At 59.8% G+C, this 15,354-nt stretch overlaps 1 protein-coding gene across 1 annotated transcript in view; it reads left to right on the top strand.

The window, feature by feature from the left end:
- Positions 1-3,049: 3,049 nt before the first annotated feature.
- The window catches only part of LOC135998364 (hexokinase-2), a 29,985-nt gene continuing 17,680 nt past the window's right edge, over positions 3,050-15,354 (top strand). Inside the window, exons 1-2 of the mRNA XM_065651525.1 lie at positions 3,050-3,178; positions 12,090-12,252. Coding sequence (XP_065507597.1) covers positions 3,116-3,178; positions 12,090-12,252 — 226 coding nt within the window. The 5' untranslated portion in view covers positions 3,050-3,115. The remainder of the gene's footprint in view (positions 3,179-12,089; positions 12,253-15,354) is intronic.

Below are 15,354 nucleotides of genomic sequence, written 5' to 3' on the forward strand. Positions count from 1 at the left end.
CTGCCGGGCGGCCGGAGCGGCGCGGAGGGCGCAGGACGTGCCACCGCCCTCGTAGGGCTCCGGGCAGCGCCCGGCGAGGGGCTTCGCGGCCCTCGGGGCCCCAGCTGGAGCAGGAGAGGGGAGCTGGGGTGGCGGCGAGGACGGCGGGATGGTGCGGGCAGACCCCGGCCTCTCCCTGGGGTAACGCAGGATGAGGTTTCACAGAATCGCAGAATGTCAGGGGTTGGAAGGGGCCTCGAAAGCTCATCCAGTCCAATCCCCCCGCCGGAGCAGGAACACCCAGATGAGGTTACACAGGAAGGTGTCCAGGCGGGTTGGAATGTCTGCAGAGAAGGAGACTCCACAACCTCCCTGGGCAGCCTGGGCCAGGCTCTGGCTCCCTCACCATGAAGAAGTTTCTTCTCATATTCAAGTGGAACCTCCTGTGTTCCAGTTTGCACCCATTGCCCCTTGTCCTGTCACTGGTTGTCACCCAGAAGAGCCTGGCTCCATCCTCCTGACACTCCCCCTTTCCATATTGATCCCCATGAATGAGTCACCCCTCAGTCTCCTCTTCTCCAGCTCAGAGCCCCAGCTCCTCAGCCTTTCCTCACACGGGAGATGCTCCACTCCCTTCAGCATCTCCGTGGCTGCGCTGGACTCTCTCCAGCAGTTCCCTGTCCTGCTGGAACTGAGGGGCCCAGAACTGGACACAATATTCCAGATGTGGTCTCACCAGGGCAGAGTAGAGGGGCAGGAGAACCTCTCTGACCTACTGACCACCCCCTTCTAATCCCCCCCAGGATGCCATTGGCCTTTCACAAAGCTTGGGGTGCGCTGAGCATTTTCCCCCAGCCCTTCCCTGCGCACGAGGAGGTGTGCACAAGCAGCGGTGCACAAGGAGGTGCGCACGAGCAGCAGTGCACGAGGAGGTGTGCACGAGGAGGTGTGCACGAGGAGCGGTGCACAAGGAGGTGTGCACGAGGAGGTGTGCACGAGGAGCGGTGCACAAGGAGCGGTGCACACGCATGCAGGCGTCGGAGCCCCACGGGCCGCGGGCTGATGGATGCGGAGTGACGGGTGCACACGGGCGCGCACGTTGAGGCGCATGTGACCGCGCACACAGGCAGCGCGGGGCATCTGCAGGACACACGGCGGCACACACAATCACCGGGGCCGGCCTCGGGCGTGGGCACCGACACAGCGGTGTGGGCACGGACACACGGCGCTGTGTGCACTGACGGTGCGTGTGGGTCCCGAGTGCGCACATGCCAGTGTTCACAGACAGCGTGCACGCTGCCCCCCCACCCCGCACACCACGTAGAAGAGGCGTCCACCGCCCCTTGTGCGCACACCCCACGCCAGCTCATGCACATCCCCCCCAGTGCACCCACTGACCCCCCCGTCCACCCTCACTCCTTCTCCACATGCCTCTCAGTGCCCACCTGAGATCTTGTTCATACCCCCCTAATCCAACACCCCATGCACCCCCCCAGTACACCCCAGTGCACGCACATACGCCTCCCATAGGCCGTCACCCCCTCCCATGCACCCACAGCCCCCACCTCTGTTCACACTCATCTCCCTTGCACTGACCCCCCGAGATCCTGCTCACCCCTCATAGACCCGGCGCCTCACACCAGTTCACCCCAGTACCCCCCCAACGTACCACACCCGCCCAGTGCACCCCCAGCCCCTCCCACCCACTCACACTCATCTCCTCCTCACCCCCTTCCAGTGCCCACCCAAGATGCTGTTCACACCCAGCCACCCTGCACCAGTTCACCCCAGTACCCCCCATTCATTCCCCCATCCCCCCCATTCCATTCACTCCTGTTCCCCCAATTTACTCCCCCATTTACCTCCCACTCCACCTTGCACTCCCCCATTCACTCCCATGCACTCACCCGTTCCCTCCCCACCACCCGCCATTCCCCTCCCTTGTTCCCTCCCTATTCTCCCCCCATTCACCCCCAGTCCTCCCCATTCACCCCACATTCCCTTCCCATTCCCCTCCATTCCCTCATTCACTCCCCATTCCCCCCCATTTCCCTCCGATTCCCCCCCATTCACCTCCCCATTCCTTCCCCCATTTCCCTCCCATTCACCCCCACATTTCCCCCCATTCACTCCTCCATTCTCCCCCATTCCCCCCCATTCACCCCTCATTCTCTCCCATTCCCCCACCATTCCACCCCATTCATCCCCCCATTCCCTCCCATTCCCCCCCATTTACTCCTCGTTCTCCCTCCCCATTCCTCCCCATTCGCCCCCCGTTCATCCCCCCATTCACTCCCCATTCACCCCCCGTTATCCCCCCCATTTCCCTCCCATTCAGCCCCCATTCATCCCCCCATTCCCTCCCCATTCATCCCCCCATTCCCTCCCATTCCCCTCCATTCCTCCCCAGTCATCCTTCCATTCCTCCTCATTCACCCCCCATTCCCCCCCCATTCCCCTCCCATTCCCCCCTCATTCTCTCCGCATTCACCCCCCATTCACCCCCCATTCCTCCCCATTCCCCCCCATTCCTCCCCATTCCCCCCCATTCCCCCCCATTCCCCCCCTTCCCCTCATCCCCCCCATTCACCCCCCATTCCTCCCCATTCACCCCCCATTCCCCCCCCATTCCTCCCCATTCACCCCCATTCCTCCCCATTCCCCCCCCATTCAGCCCCCATTCACCCCTATCCACCCCCATTCCCCCCCATCCCTCCCCATTCACCCCCATCCCTCCCCATTCCCCCCCCATCCACCCCCATCCCCCCCATCCCTCCCCATTCACCCCCATTCCTCCCCATTCCCCCCATCCCTCCCCATTCACCCCCATTCACCCCCATCCCTCCCCATTCCCCCCCCATCCACCCCCATCCCCCCCATCCCTCCCCATTCACCCCCATTCCCCCCATCCCTCCCCATTCACCCCCATTCCCCCCCATTCCCCCCCATTCCCCCCCTCCCTCGAGCGCCCCCTAGCGCCGGGCGCCACCCCACACGCCGGGCACACACCCTCGCTGTTCAGCCAATCAGGAGCCGCCGCGGCGCCGCGTCACTCGTGGGCCGGGGGAACCTCCTCAATGAGCCACATTGTCGCGGCGAGTCCCGCGGTGCGCACCGCTCCGCACCGCTCCGCACCATGATCGCCTCCCACCTCCTCGCCTACTTCTTCACCGAGCTCAACCATGACCAGGCGCAGAAGGTGAGGGGCGGGACAGGGGGGATGCGCGGGAAAAAAAGAGCGGCGAGAAAGGGGGGGGGGAGGGAGAAAGAAAAAAAGGAGGAAAAAAAAAAAAAAGGGGGGGGGGGAAGTAGGAAGAGAAGGAAAAAGGGAAAGAAGGAAAAAATAGAAACAAGGAAAAAGGTAAAAAGAGAAAGGAAAAAAGGGAGGGAAAAGAGAGGAGGGGAAAGTTTAAAAAAAAAAAGAAAAAGGGAAAAATTAAAAAGGAAAAAAGAAAAAGGAAAAAAGGAAAGGAGGAGGAAAGTAAACAAAAAAAGGAAAAGTGAAAAAGGGAGAAAGGAGAGGAGTAAAGAAGTAAAAAAAAAAGGAGGAAAAGAAAAGGAAGACGGAGAAAAAAGTGAAAAAGAAAAGAGAAAAATGGGGGAGGGGAGGGGGGGCGAAAGGAGGAAAAAGCGAAAGGCGAAAGGGGAGCCGGGGCAGCGGGCGGGGGGCGGCGGAGCGGCCGCTGTGGCCCCGGCGCGGCCGCCGTGCGGTACGTGCCGCGGCGGCTGCGGGACCCCGCGCGGCCGGGCGCCCCCGCGGGCCGGCGGCGGCAGGAGGAGGAGGAGGAGGAAGGGGGCTGCGTGTGTGTCTGTGCATCTGTGTGCGCGTCTGTGTGTCTGTGCGCGCCTCGTGGCTGCGCTCCCCTCCCCGGCCGCCCCCGCGGGATTCGGGCCCCCGGGGCCACCACGTGTCGCCGCTTCCCGCCGCGGAGCATCCGCGGAGCATCGCCCGGAACCGGCGCTTTCAGCCCCTCGGCGGGGAACCCCCATGGCCCCCCATTGCCCCGGCCGTGTCCCCCACCGCGGGGTGCCCCGGGGGGGCTGCTCCGAGCTCGCCGGCAAGCGCGGCACCTCGGGCCGCCCTTCCCCAGGCTGTGCCCCCCATCTCCTGCACTGCCTGGGATAGAAACCACCCCCTTCCCTTCTCCCCCCCTTAATTTAGGGGTCCTGAATGAAGGACCAGACTGCAAATGTTCCTGGACTGCAGATGACAGCCGCAGCGTCCCGTTGGGATGCTCGGAGCATTTGTCACCAGGAATTCAGGAGTTCGGGCACTTGAAAAATGCGAGTGTTTCTGCTTTCCTCTGGCCGGTGGAAAGCAGCCGGCCTGTATTTGGTCAGGACAGCGCTTAGGCTCCAAGTGTTAAATGATTCCTGGAAAAAAATGCTGGCTGGGGGACAACATGAAGGCTCAGGCTCTTCGTCCAGCCCTCTGCCAGAGTTCGGGGCATCTGAGGATACATCAGAGCTTTCAGCTCCGAGTCCTGAGGTCGTGCAGTGGTTCCTGTTACCGAGATCACGGTGCCCAGATGTGCAGGGGGTCAGGATTTGCAAATGTCCCCTTAATAAAAAAGCCAAAATGTAAAACACACGGCCGCAGAGAGCCCAGGCTCGCTCCGTCGCCTAACGCCGGAGAAGCCCATGAGAAACGAAACTTGCCACGTTGGCCCTTTGCCTGCGTTAAATAGAAAGCAAAACAAGAGAGAACATCAAAAAAACCCCAACAACCCAATAAACAAAGTACATCGAAATAACTTCCCGACGCAAAGCGATCTGTAAGGAAATAGGGGCTCGGCTTCTCCCTCCGCTCAAGTGTCCTGGGTTGTGCAACAGCCGAATCCGCGGGAAGGGGTTGTGTAACCCGACGGCAGAAATAGGCCAGCGGCTGCTGCTGCTTGGGCTCCGGGCAGCTCACGAGTTCCTTATCGGGAGCTGGAAATAATGGAGGGGAAAGGTTCTGGTTTGAGGTATTCGGCTTCATTGCCCGATGGGAAAAGGGTGTGCGAAGCCTTGGGAATCGGCTTCGTTTTCCTCCCGGCTCCGAAGCCCAAACAAAACGAGTTGTTGAGATGTGTGTGCGTGTGTGTGTGGGGAAAATACCCAGGAGCCGTCGGCCGGGGCTCCGGCTGATGTGGGAGATGGCGCTGCCCTCCCGGCCCCAACAGTCGCTGCCGCAACTGCATTTTCCCTGGGTTATTTTTAAACAAATGCTTGTGAATCCTCCGGGAAAGGCAAACCTGGGGTTGGTGCAGCCTCCAGAGGAGGGAAAGCGGGGAAGCAGCTGGGCTTCCGAGCTGGATGCTTCCACCGTGGGTGCAGAAATTATTCCTCGCTTATGAATTTTCCCAGGCAAGGAGAGTGGGGAGTCCCTGGCACAGGGGCTGAAATTCTTGGAAAGCTGTGATTTACTTATTTTCTCAAACCCAAAGGCTTTGCCCAGGCTCTATCCACATCAGGGCCTTGAAAACAGACCCCAAAATAGAATTTTTCTTCCCGTTCTTGACATGGAGCAGCTTTACCTGCTCTGCTGCCCACCTGGGGGGGTTGTCACATACATCCCCAAATTCCTCCTGCCCTTCGCTTGCGGTACTGACTTATCTAACCCCCAAGGGATTGCGCAAACTTTAATTAAGCTCAGCAGCGTCCTTAGAGATCCCAGCTTGAAAGTTTGCCGCCGATGAACCACGTTCCCTTGGGATGTGCCGGCTCACTCTGGGTTTCCTGCTCCCCGAACCTCGTCATGCGACGGGAGGTGAACGAGCTAAACAACCGGGCTCTTCCTCCCCATCGCTCCTTTGTAAGAAGGAAAAGCTGGAGATGGAGTTAATTTTCCTGCATTTGCTGCCATTCCCAGGCAGGGACAGGTTTTCCTCGGTTTTATTTTGGTTTTCCTTTGCTGAGGGATCAGTTTTATCCAGCCGATGGCTCCCCGGCTGTGTCTCGCAGGCTCCTCTGCGGCTGTGGGAGGGACGCGAATTCCTGGAAACCAACTTAACAGCTTCTCTGTTAAGGTCAAGGGCAGGACGGCCTTTCCCGTCCTTGGCACCTTCGGGGAAGTCATCGCGTGTCCCCGCGCCCCTCAGCTTGTCACGGGAGCTGCCCCGGGAGCCCGGGCGGGGGGCTGCCTCAGTTTCCCCAGCCGCGGGGGGATGCTCCAGCATCCGAGGGGGTCTCGAGGATTTCCGATCCAGCAGCACCCGAGGGCAATGCCACCTCAGATCCGCCCCAGAGACCGAGAGAGAAAGAGGGTGTTTGGCCAGGGGTGTCGTGGAGGCCAGCGGGGGCTGCTCAGAGCCGGTGGGAGCGGGGTTCAGTTTGACATCTCTGACCCCTCAGCTGGAAACCAGGATATTTTCACGGTTAAACTGGGCTTTTTGTGGGGCTGCGGAGCAGCGGGGTCACCCGAGGATGGGTCCCCGGCCGCCGCTGATGCTCTGCAGCGTGACTTCTTCACCATGGGTGCCCAGCTCCACCGCCGGCGTGGGGTTCAGCTGCTGTCCCGGCAGGGGGGGATGAGGATGGGGAGGAACCGGCCGAGCAGGAAATCATCTGACTCACCCGGGTTCAGGATGACTCCAGGCGTGTGTCATCAGAGGCTTGGCTGCAGCGAGGAGGGCACGTGGGGTTTAATTCGGCGCCGAGCCCTCAATAGCAGCCGAGGACGTGGGTGCTGCGGGGTCAGGGCTGCGGGAGGGTGGGTGCAGCCCAGTTCTGTGTCACCCAAGGCGGGGAGGTCGGGGAAGGGGATGAGCTGGTTCCCCACGCTGAGTAACGGCGCGGTGACACAGGGACACGGGGCGCTGGTTTTCGGAACGGACGGGCCTGTCCTGCAGCGCCCATCCCTGAGCCGGCAATAAAAGTTGCAGAGCGTGTGCCAGGTGATGGTCCCCAGCCAGGAGACAAAGTGCTCTCCGTGCTGGATGCTTTCCCAGCTTCGCTTTGCGATCTCGGTGACCCGTTGCCGCTCCCCCTGCCTCAGTTTCCCCAAATCCGTCGTGTTCCGCTGGGCGGGATGGGGGCACGGCCGCCGCTCGCCCTGGTAACTGCTGGGGGCTCGCACAGCATCCCCCTCTGAGAGCGCCAGTATTCTGACAAACTAGAGGGATCTTTTTAAAAAGCAGCGTGTTTTAAGTTCAAAGCTGGGCTAGGGAGGGAAGTAATTTAAAGAAAAAATAATTTCAGGCAGAGATTACCCCGCAGAGAGGATCGACTCTGCACGCTTGTGGGTTAGGAGTGCTCGAGCCTTCCCCGAAGTTGAACATCTTTCTGTTGTTCTCGTACACAACAAATAATTGAGTTTTCTGTTGCCAGAAAGGAAAAGAATCCAGCCCAGAAACCAGCTAACCTCTTCCAGTGTTGTGCTTTTACCCCAAACGCTGCTGAAATTAGGCACATCTGGCTGAAAACTATAGCAAGCAGATACTGGGGGACTGGAAACGTTCGTTCCCAGCCTGGTTCTCGTCAGACACGTGGCTTTGGAAAGAGACTCAGAGCAAAACTAAAACTAAAGAGGAGCAGCTTCCCCTTCACAGGGCCAGGGATCATGAACAAGGAAGACGTGGCCAAGACTTTATTGCATGAAAATAAACCACCCCGAGTCCTTCCCCTTCCCCGACGCCCTTTGCTGGGCAGGAAGCGGTTGCTTTTCTCCGGAAGCCGCTGTTGGGCTGTAATTTCCATCACCGAGAGCAATTCTGCCCCACGTCCCCCCCGAGCGATGCGGAAAAGTGTCCCCACTGTCCCTGCGAGGGGACGAGCCGTTCCAAGCTGTTCTGAGCCATTCCGAGCCATTCCGAGCCATTTCAAGCCATTCTGAGCCATTCCGAGCCATTCTGAGCCATTCTGAGCCGTTCTACCACCGTGCACCAGGGACGATGACACAGGACGGATCTGTCAGGCATGGTTTTTCCACTTTTGCAAGCAGCTGCATTGATGGGAAACATCTTGCAAATATATAAGCTTAGGAATTAATTTTTTTCTCTGTGGATAGTGGCGTAGTGTTGGAACGAAGTTATTTGCAGGTTAATATATTTGCAGAACCAAGTCCTTAGGGTGGTTGGGAGGATTAAGAGAAGTCTTGAGGCAAAAGGGCATCATCCAGCTGCGGTGCCGAGGTGTGGGTTATTGCCGTCATTGCAAAGGCAAACCTGGCTTTTGGGGTGCTTTAAGCTCAGCACAGCTCACTCGGCTTCCAGCTGGCAGCAAAAATTGGGCAACTTGAGGTTTCTTCAGCCTTGGGGCGGGTGGACGTTGCCCAACGGTGACCGTGCGGCTGGGACGGGCGATGTCGGGCACGTCCTCAGCACCCGGGGTAGAAATCAGCTGAGCCTTTGGAGACAGTCGTGAGCCAGGAGATGCGGATTTGCTCAGTTTCAGTTTAAAAAAAAAAAAAAAAAAAAAAAGCATTGAACTCGTTATGCCCACAGCGGCTCCCACAATCTGATTCTTTAGCAAAACGTCCTGCCCCGTGCAGCCGTCCTCGGCTCTGCGCACGCCCAGCGCTTCCCAGCTTCGATCTGTTCCTCCTCCGCTCAGTTTAGATTTCCCCAGGTAAACGCTATTATTTATAATGGAAGGTTTCCAGAAATTCAATTGCCCCGCTCCGGATCCCAACCCGGTGACTTTGTTTATTTGGAATTAGCAATGATCTTAAAAAAAGGTTAAACAGCCGAGAAAGTTGTTTGTCTTGAAAGATACGAAGATATTCATTCACGCTTCGGCGCCGCAGGCTAATTCCCCTGTCTTAGCAGATCTTTGCTCTGGTTTGAGGTGCGCTTGGGTGCAGGGGGGTGATTGGGGTGACCCCCCGGTGGCTGCGGCTGTGCCGGGGGGTCCGGGTGCCCGCCGGGGTGGTGTCACTGGGAAGGGGCTGAGCGGCTGCCCGCAGGGCGCCCTGAGCCGCCGCGCGGGACGTCTGCGCTCGCGGGAGGAGATGATCCAGGTCTTAAAGGGCTTTGGAGATTAGCAGGAGGTCACCCTGTTTCTCAGGCCGCTGGTTATTCCTGGTGCGGTGGAGCTTGGAGGACATGGGGAACGTGCTGAGCGGTGTTGTCCCGGAGAAAGGAGGCGGCGCCTCCACGCCGGTTCCCCGGGCTGGGGTTTTGGGGGCTGGCGGGCCTTGGGCAGGAATGAGGAGCAAACGACGGCGCCTTCTTGTGCATCCAAAACGGCCCCCTTTGCTGGGGCGAGGTCGTCCCCGAAAAGCCAGCAAAGTCAGGTGTTGGGCAGCAGACGCACCCCAGCAGCACGGGGGTTTGTGCCAGGCGAAGCTGGGCCGGGCACCCCGGCCCCGCTCACCGTGGTCTGCCCAGGACCCCCGACCACCGCAGTCCGGTGAGGGACGGTGTCACAGGGCCGCTGGGCCGCGGTTCGTCTCTCATCGTCACCCACAGCCCGGTCAGATGCCGCTGGAGAGGAGCCGGGGCCTGGCTGGGCTCCCCTGCGTCCCCGGGGAGGTTGTGAAAGGCCCCTGTGAACCGGGGTAACGCCATCTCTGGCTCACGGCTAAGAAACAGGGCCGGGCCTTCTGTCCTGGGTCCGTGGCGTCTGTCCTGGGTCCGTGGTGTCTGTCCTGGGTCCGTGGCGTCTGCCCTGGGTCCGTGGCGTCTGTCCTGGGTCCGTGGCGTCTGCCCTGGGTCCGTGGTGTCTGCCCTGGGTCCGTGGCGTCTGCCCTGGGTCCGTGGCGTCTGCCCTGGGTCCGTGGTGTCTGCCCTGGGTCCGTGGCGTCTGCCCTGGGTCCGTGGCGTCTGCCCTGGGTCCGTGGCGTCTGCCCTGGGTCCGTGGCGTCTGCCCTGGGTCCGTGGCGTCTGCCCTGGGTCCGTGGTGTCTGCCCTGGGTCCGTGGTGTCTGTCCTGGGTCCGTGGTGTCTGTCCTGGGTCCGTGGCGTCTGCCCTGGGTCCGTGGTGTCTGTCCTGGGTCCGTGGCGTCTGCCCTGGGTCCGTGGTGTCTGTCCTGGGTCCGTGGTGTCTGTCCTGGGTCCGTGGCGTCTGCCCTGGGTTGGTGCCGCCGACCGATAACGGGAGGTTTCCCTCCCCGGGGCTGGGGGAGGAAGTTAATATGGTATCATATATTAGGAAAAATAAAAATATGAGGACTGGTATTGTATTAAAAAAGAAAGTCTGCTTAGCCCAAAGTTAGTAGCAGCAAATCGATCTGAGGCAGATACATTAGTTGCTGCCGTAGTGTGAGCATAGAAAGCATTTATATTGGCCAACGACGTGCTCGTAACTGCTGGAACACCAGGGCACATGTACTTAGAAGATAGACAGGAAAAGTGCCTACGATTCAAACAGGCATTTATTAAAGATGGTGAAAATTCTGATCTTTTCTCACGCAATTTCTTTCAGTTCCAATAATGTAACTTTCAAGCTACCTCGTGGACAGTTGTGCAGATACAAACGAGGAAAACCCAGACAATTGGTATAATTGCCACTCGTTGCACACTGGGGCCCGGGCCCCTCTCGACGGAGGAGGAGGAGGGTGGAGGTGACCTGGGCGAAAGCCGCGTCCCTGTGCCGGGAACTGCAGCAATTCTCAGCAAGCGAAAGCAAACAGGAGGGCAAGGAGGCGAATGTTTGCCTTCCTGCTGCTGGGGTGGATAGGGAGGAGCAGGTAAACAGCCGGCACCGGGAAACCTCCAGCTTTCCTTGTCCTTTCCCTCACGCCTGCCTGGTCTCCCGGCTGCTCCCGGTTAATGGGAAAGAGCTGGAAGCACTGGGAGAAATCAGGGGGAGGTTTTGCCCATCGCATTCCTCAGGGAACAAAGCGTCTCTCGTGAAGCGTGCCCGGCCGGGCTCCCCTGCATCCTCCCACCCCGCCGCAGCAAATGGAGCAGCTGGGGACTCGGCTTCCGAATGTCCAGCAGAGCTGGGGAAAGGCCACGCCGGAGCATCCCAAGCCGGACACGCAGGCAGCGAAACCACAGCGGAGCTGTTTGGTTCAGCCCAGGGTCCGAGCAGCTGCAGCCGTGAGCGAGGTCACGCTGGGGCGCTCGGCTATTACTCGCCCACAAAATGCCCATTTCCTACAGCGTAGCCCTATAAAAGAAAATTCATGCTTGATTTCTGATGACCTTATGTTACGTGCCTACAGACAGGTGAGCTAACTGGGTGGAGTTTTCCTCTTGACTTCTCAGGGCTTGCAGCTGCCCTTTAATTAATTTTAAGTGAAGTTAATTGAAACAGGGCATAGTTTGGCAGCTGGCAGTCTGTCCACCTCTCCGATTCCCTTCCCTGCTCTGGCCAGGCTGTGGGAACACGCACAGCACTAATGGATGTGCCAGGGAGGAACTTTTTCACGCCTTTTCCAGGGAAGAGAAGATGCTTTGAGGCCATTTAGAAGGAGCCGGGCATCTTCACAGCCTCAGCATAAGGGCATAACCGATGGCCAGGAGCAGGGGGGTGGATTTCTTCCCTTTCTGGCCATGGCACCCACTGGTGTCACACAGTGGTGTTTGCTCAAGGGAGCTGAGCAGCTCTTGGCCACATAACCCTTCGTAGGGGTGATCTCAGCAGGGAATAGACGAATGGGCAGTGGGTTCCTGCCAAGCATCCCTCACGTAGGAAGAGGCCCTGGGGGTCAAGGTCGAGGCACGTTGCCGCCGCGGTGCAGGAAGGGCTCTGCAGTTGGAAAACCTCCGGCATCGACCTCCTGACTCACGGCGCGGGCAGGGAAGGTTGTTGAGTTTGGGTCCTACTTCTGTCGCAACCTGTTTGGGTGAACGAGTGGGGAAGATGCTGCGGAGCAGCAGGAGCTCCTTGGGGTTCGGTGTTCCCAGCACCGCCTGGGCAGGGGACACTGAGGAGGGCCGGGGTGGCATTTCGTGAGCTCCGTGGAGAGCGGCCCCGACGCGCAGGACAAGGTGCCGGAGGCCGGCGCGCGTTATCGGCGCCGGGAGATCAGCTGCTGCGGCTGTGCCGGCTGTGCCGGGCGGGCGATGTGCTGGCACAGCCGTGTCCTGCTCTCGGCTGGGTCAACACCCACTCCTGCTTCTTGCATCAGCCCTGGCAGACACGTGAGGAGGGCTCAACGCCGTCCTGAATGTGTCACGGGGGTCGTGCCCGTGTCCCCAACTCTCCAGCTGACTTTTTGGCTTTATCTCCACCTTTCAGGTTGACAAGTACCTCTACCACATGCGTCTCTCCGAGGAGACCCTCCAGGAGGTGTCCCAGCGCTTCAGGAAGGAGATGGAGAAGGGGCTGGGAGCAGACACCAACCCCACCGCCTCGGTGAAGATGCTGCCCACCTTCGTGAGATCCACCCCCGATGGGACAGGTACCGTGAGACAGGGGACGAGCGGTGGGGAGGTCTCGGAGGTGCCAACGTGTGCCAGGAGGGCTGGGGCCACCCGTCCTCGTGGTGCTGCCAAAATCCACGTACCCGCTGCCACGTTCACTCCTGGGGTGGCTTCATCCTGCTTCTGCTGAGTGAAGCTTAGCGTGGGGACAGGTCTCATCCTCCCTCTGTGCTGGGACTGGGGGGCTCCCAGCTCCCAGCGGTGGGAGGGAGGGTGGGAACGAGCCCTCGCGTGCCCTTCCTGGCAGGACACAGACGGTCACGGGTCCGGCTCATCAGCCGTAATTAGCGCAGGGGGGCAGCGGTGCCAGCCGCTCTCAGAGCCACGAGGGCCGTGGGAGGGGACGGGGATCTCCGGACTCGCTTCTCACAATACGGCCTTTCTGCCCGCTCCCCGTGCCGGCAGGAGCCGCTGCCTGCGGCACCCTCCCGGCCGGGCACATAACCGTTTTGGGCTCCAGCTTGCTCCTCTCAACCCCAAAAAACCGCTTGCTTCAGCATCCATATGGGAAATTTCCGCGCGTCTCCTCTCCTAGTGTGGTGTTTTGAGAGGAGCTTTGCCGTGGTCCCTGCGGCATTGCCCCTTGCCCACCGGTGCGCAGCGGGATGTGGATGCCACCCAGGACCTGCTGGTGCTCGAAGCTGATGGGGGGTCCTGGCCGCTGAAGGATGGGGGGACAGGGAGCCCCGAGCAGCCGGAACTGCCCCCAGGATGAGTCCCTGGGCTGCTCGGTCCCGCTGGCTGGAGCTGCTCCGAGCTGGGGTTGCTCCGGCGTCGGCACCTTCACGGGGTCTCCCGAGGCAAGGACAAGGTGATGAGCTGAAGGTCTGTGTCACCAGCCAGTTCTGGGTGGGTGTTTGCTGGTAACATCTCACTGAGGTCTGGGGGGTGGTGGCGGCACCTCCCGAGTCCCTGGGGGGTCACCGGCATCACAGAACAGTTTGGGCTGAAGGGGCCTCCCCAGCTCCCCCAGTGCCCCCCCTGCCATGAGCAGGGACATCTGCACCAGCTCAGGTCGCTCAGAGCCCCGTCCAGCCTGGCCTGGGATGTCTCCAGGGATGGTTCAGCCACCACCTCTCTGGGCACCCTGGGCCAGGCTCTCACCACCCTCGGGGGCAACGATTTCTTCGTTATATCCAGCCTGAATCTCCCCTTCTCTAGTTTAAAACCATCACCCCTTGTCCTATTGCAACAGGCCCTGCTGAAAAGTCTGTCCCCATCTTTCCTATAAACCCCGTTTAAGTACAGAAGTGTCCCTGCACCCAGAGCCGTCCTACGTGCCATGTGCTCGGCCCTCCCGGTGCACGTACACCCAAAAACTGGACCTGGCTGCCTGCCCCGGGATCAAGATTTCAATCTATTTAAATATTTGAGAATATTTTTAATTACAAGGATGGCTGGAATGCCGCCCCTGGGCATGCGAACTATTGCAGCCAAAGGTGCTGGGTGCTGGCGGAGCGTGTCAGAGCTCCCGAGAGCCAGCAGCAGATCTCTCAGCACCCTGACCCGTGCCGGGGAGCAGGTACAATCCCTCTCCTTGCCCTTGCAATAGCGAGCCCCGGCTTCCTTTGCCGTATCCTCCCGATTTGTGGATTCTCCAGTGTCCCAGCTGGTATTTCTCGCCTGCAGCAAGCTCAGCACACGGGGAGAAGCGGCGCGGCAGCATGGAAAATGTCACGCAAAAGGGATGGTCACGGGGCTGCAGCTGCCCAGGGCCTGGGGAGCGGGAGGGTTATGAGCAAGTCATAGGATCAGAGAATAGTTTGGGTTGGAAGGGACCTTCAAACGTCATGTAGTCCAACGCCAGGTCCTGGGGAGCCGAGAGCCGGGATCCCCGTGCGGCTCCAGCGGGACCTGGGCTGTGAGCGGCGTCCGCGCCGTTGGGTTTGGGGGGGCTGGAGGGCGGCACGTCGGGGCCACGGGGGCGATGTGCGGCCAGCCTGAGGGGAGCTCGCTGCCAGCTTGTTGGCACATGGCTTTGTGACGAGACGGTGTGACAAGAAAAGCTCAACGCCCAGGGGTGCTTCCTCCCTTCTTCTGCCTTTTTTGGGGTTTTTTTTTGGAAGCTTTTGTGCACAGTCTTTGGCCGGGCACATAGTCCTGCTCCCAGGACTGCTGCAGCAGCTCTGACCCGACGCCGGTGCCACGACGGGTTCGGGAGCTCCGCACCTTCCTCCCGCAAAGCCTCCCTGCCCCTCCTTGCCGTAGCACGGGGTGTCTCTGCTTTCGGATTATGCCCCGTTTAATGCGCAGCCAGCGGCTCCCCGGGATCCAGGCGGATGAGAGACGCTTATAGAAATACAAGGTCACATCTGTGGGTTGAAGTCAAAACACAGACCCGTCTCCCGACTGCTCCATCCTCCTCGTGGTGGCTTCGCCGTTCCCGATGCAGCGCGATAAGGGAATTTCTGCTTCCAAAGCGGGGTCTCTCCTAAAAGCAACTTCTCTTGCTTTGCTCAGCTCTGGCTCCAGCCAGACGCCTGCTGTGCTCCAAACAAGCTTTTCCTCGGAGCCCCAGTGCCCCTGGGCAAGGGCTCCACCGCCGTCCTCCCCGCTCCCTTCCCGGTTGTGCCAGGCTTTGCTGGTGTCACCGCGTTTCCTCCTCCACGCCAATGTTGACACAAGGATCTCCTGGTGCATCCTCCGTTAAGCCCCAGCAGCTGATAGCCGTGGCCGCGGCTTTTCAGGAGGATGCTGCAGGGCTTTGGAGCTCAAATCCTGGAAATTCAAAGGGTGGTTCTGGGCTGGACTTCTTGAAGGGTCTTTGCAACATCCCTCTCTTGGCTGGTGGGCTCAGTTCCTGCCAATAACCAGCTGCTTCTGCAAGAAAACTGGCTCGCATGGCCCATGATCTTGAAAGACTTTAAAGAAAATGCTGGTTTGATGCCCAGAGCCCCTCACCTGGTGATTGGGTTTGCTCTCCAGCAAGGAATCGCGTTGGGGAATTGCTGCCAGGTGCCTCTCGCTGTGGTCAATGGGAGCTGCTCCTTACCGGACCCAGTTCTGTCCAAAACAAGCCACCAGGTTAATCCCGGATCTTTCGTTGCTGCAAACCCACTATTTCACATCCTAAGCCCCTT

The sequence above is a fragment of the Caloenas nicobarica genome, chromosome 25, assembly GCF_036013445.1.
Source record: "Caloenas nicobarica isolate bCalNic1 chromosome 25, bCalNic1.hap1, whole genome shotgun sequence".
Lineage (NCBI taxonomy): Eukaryota > Metazoa > Chordata > Aves > Columbiformes > Columbidae > Caloenas > Caloenas nicobarica.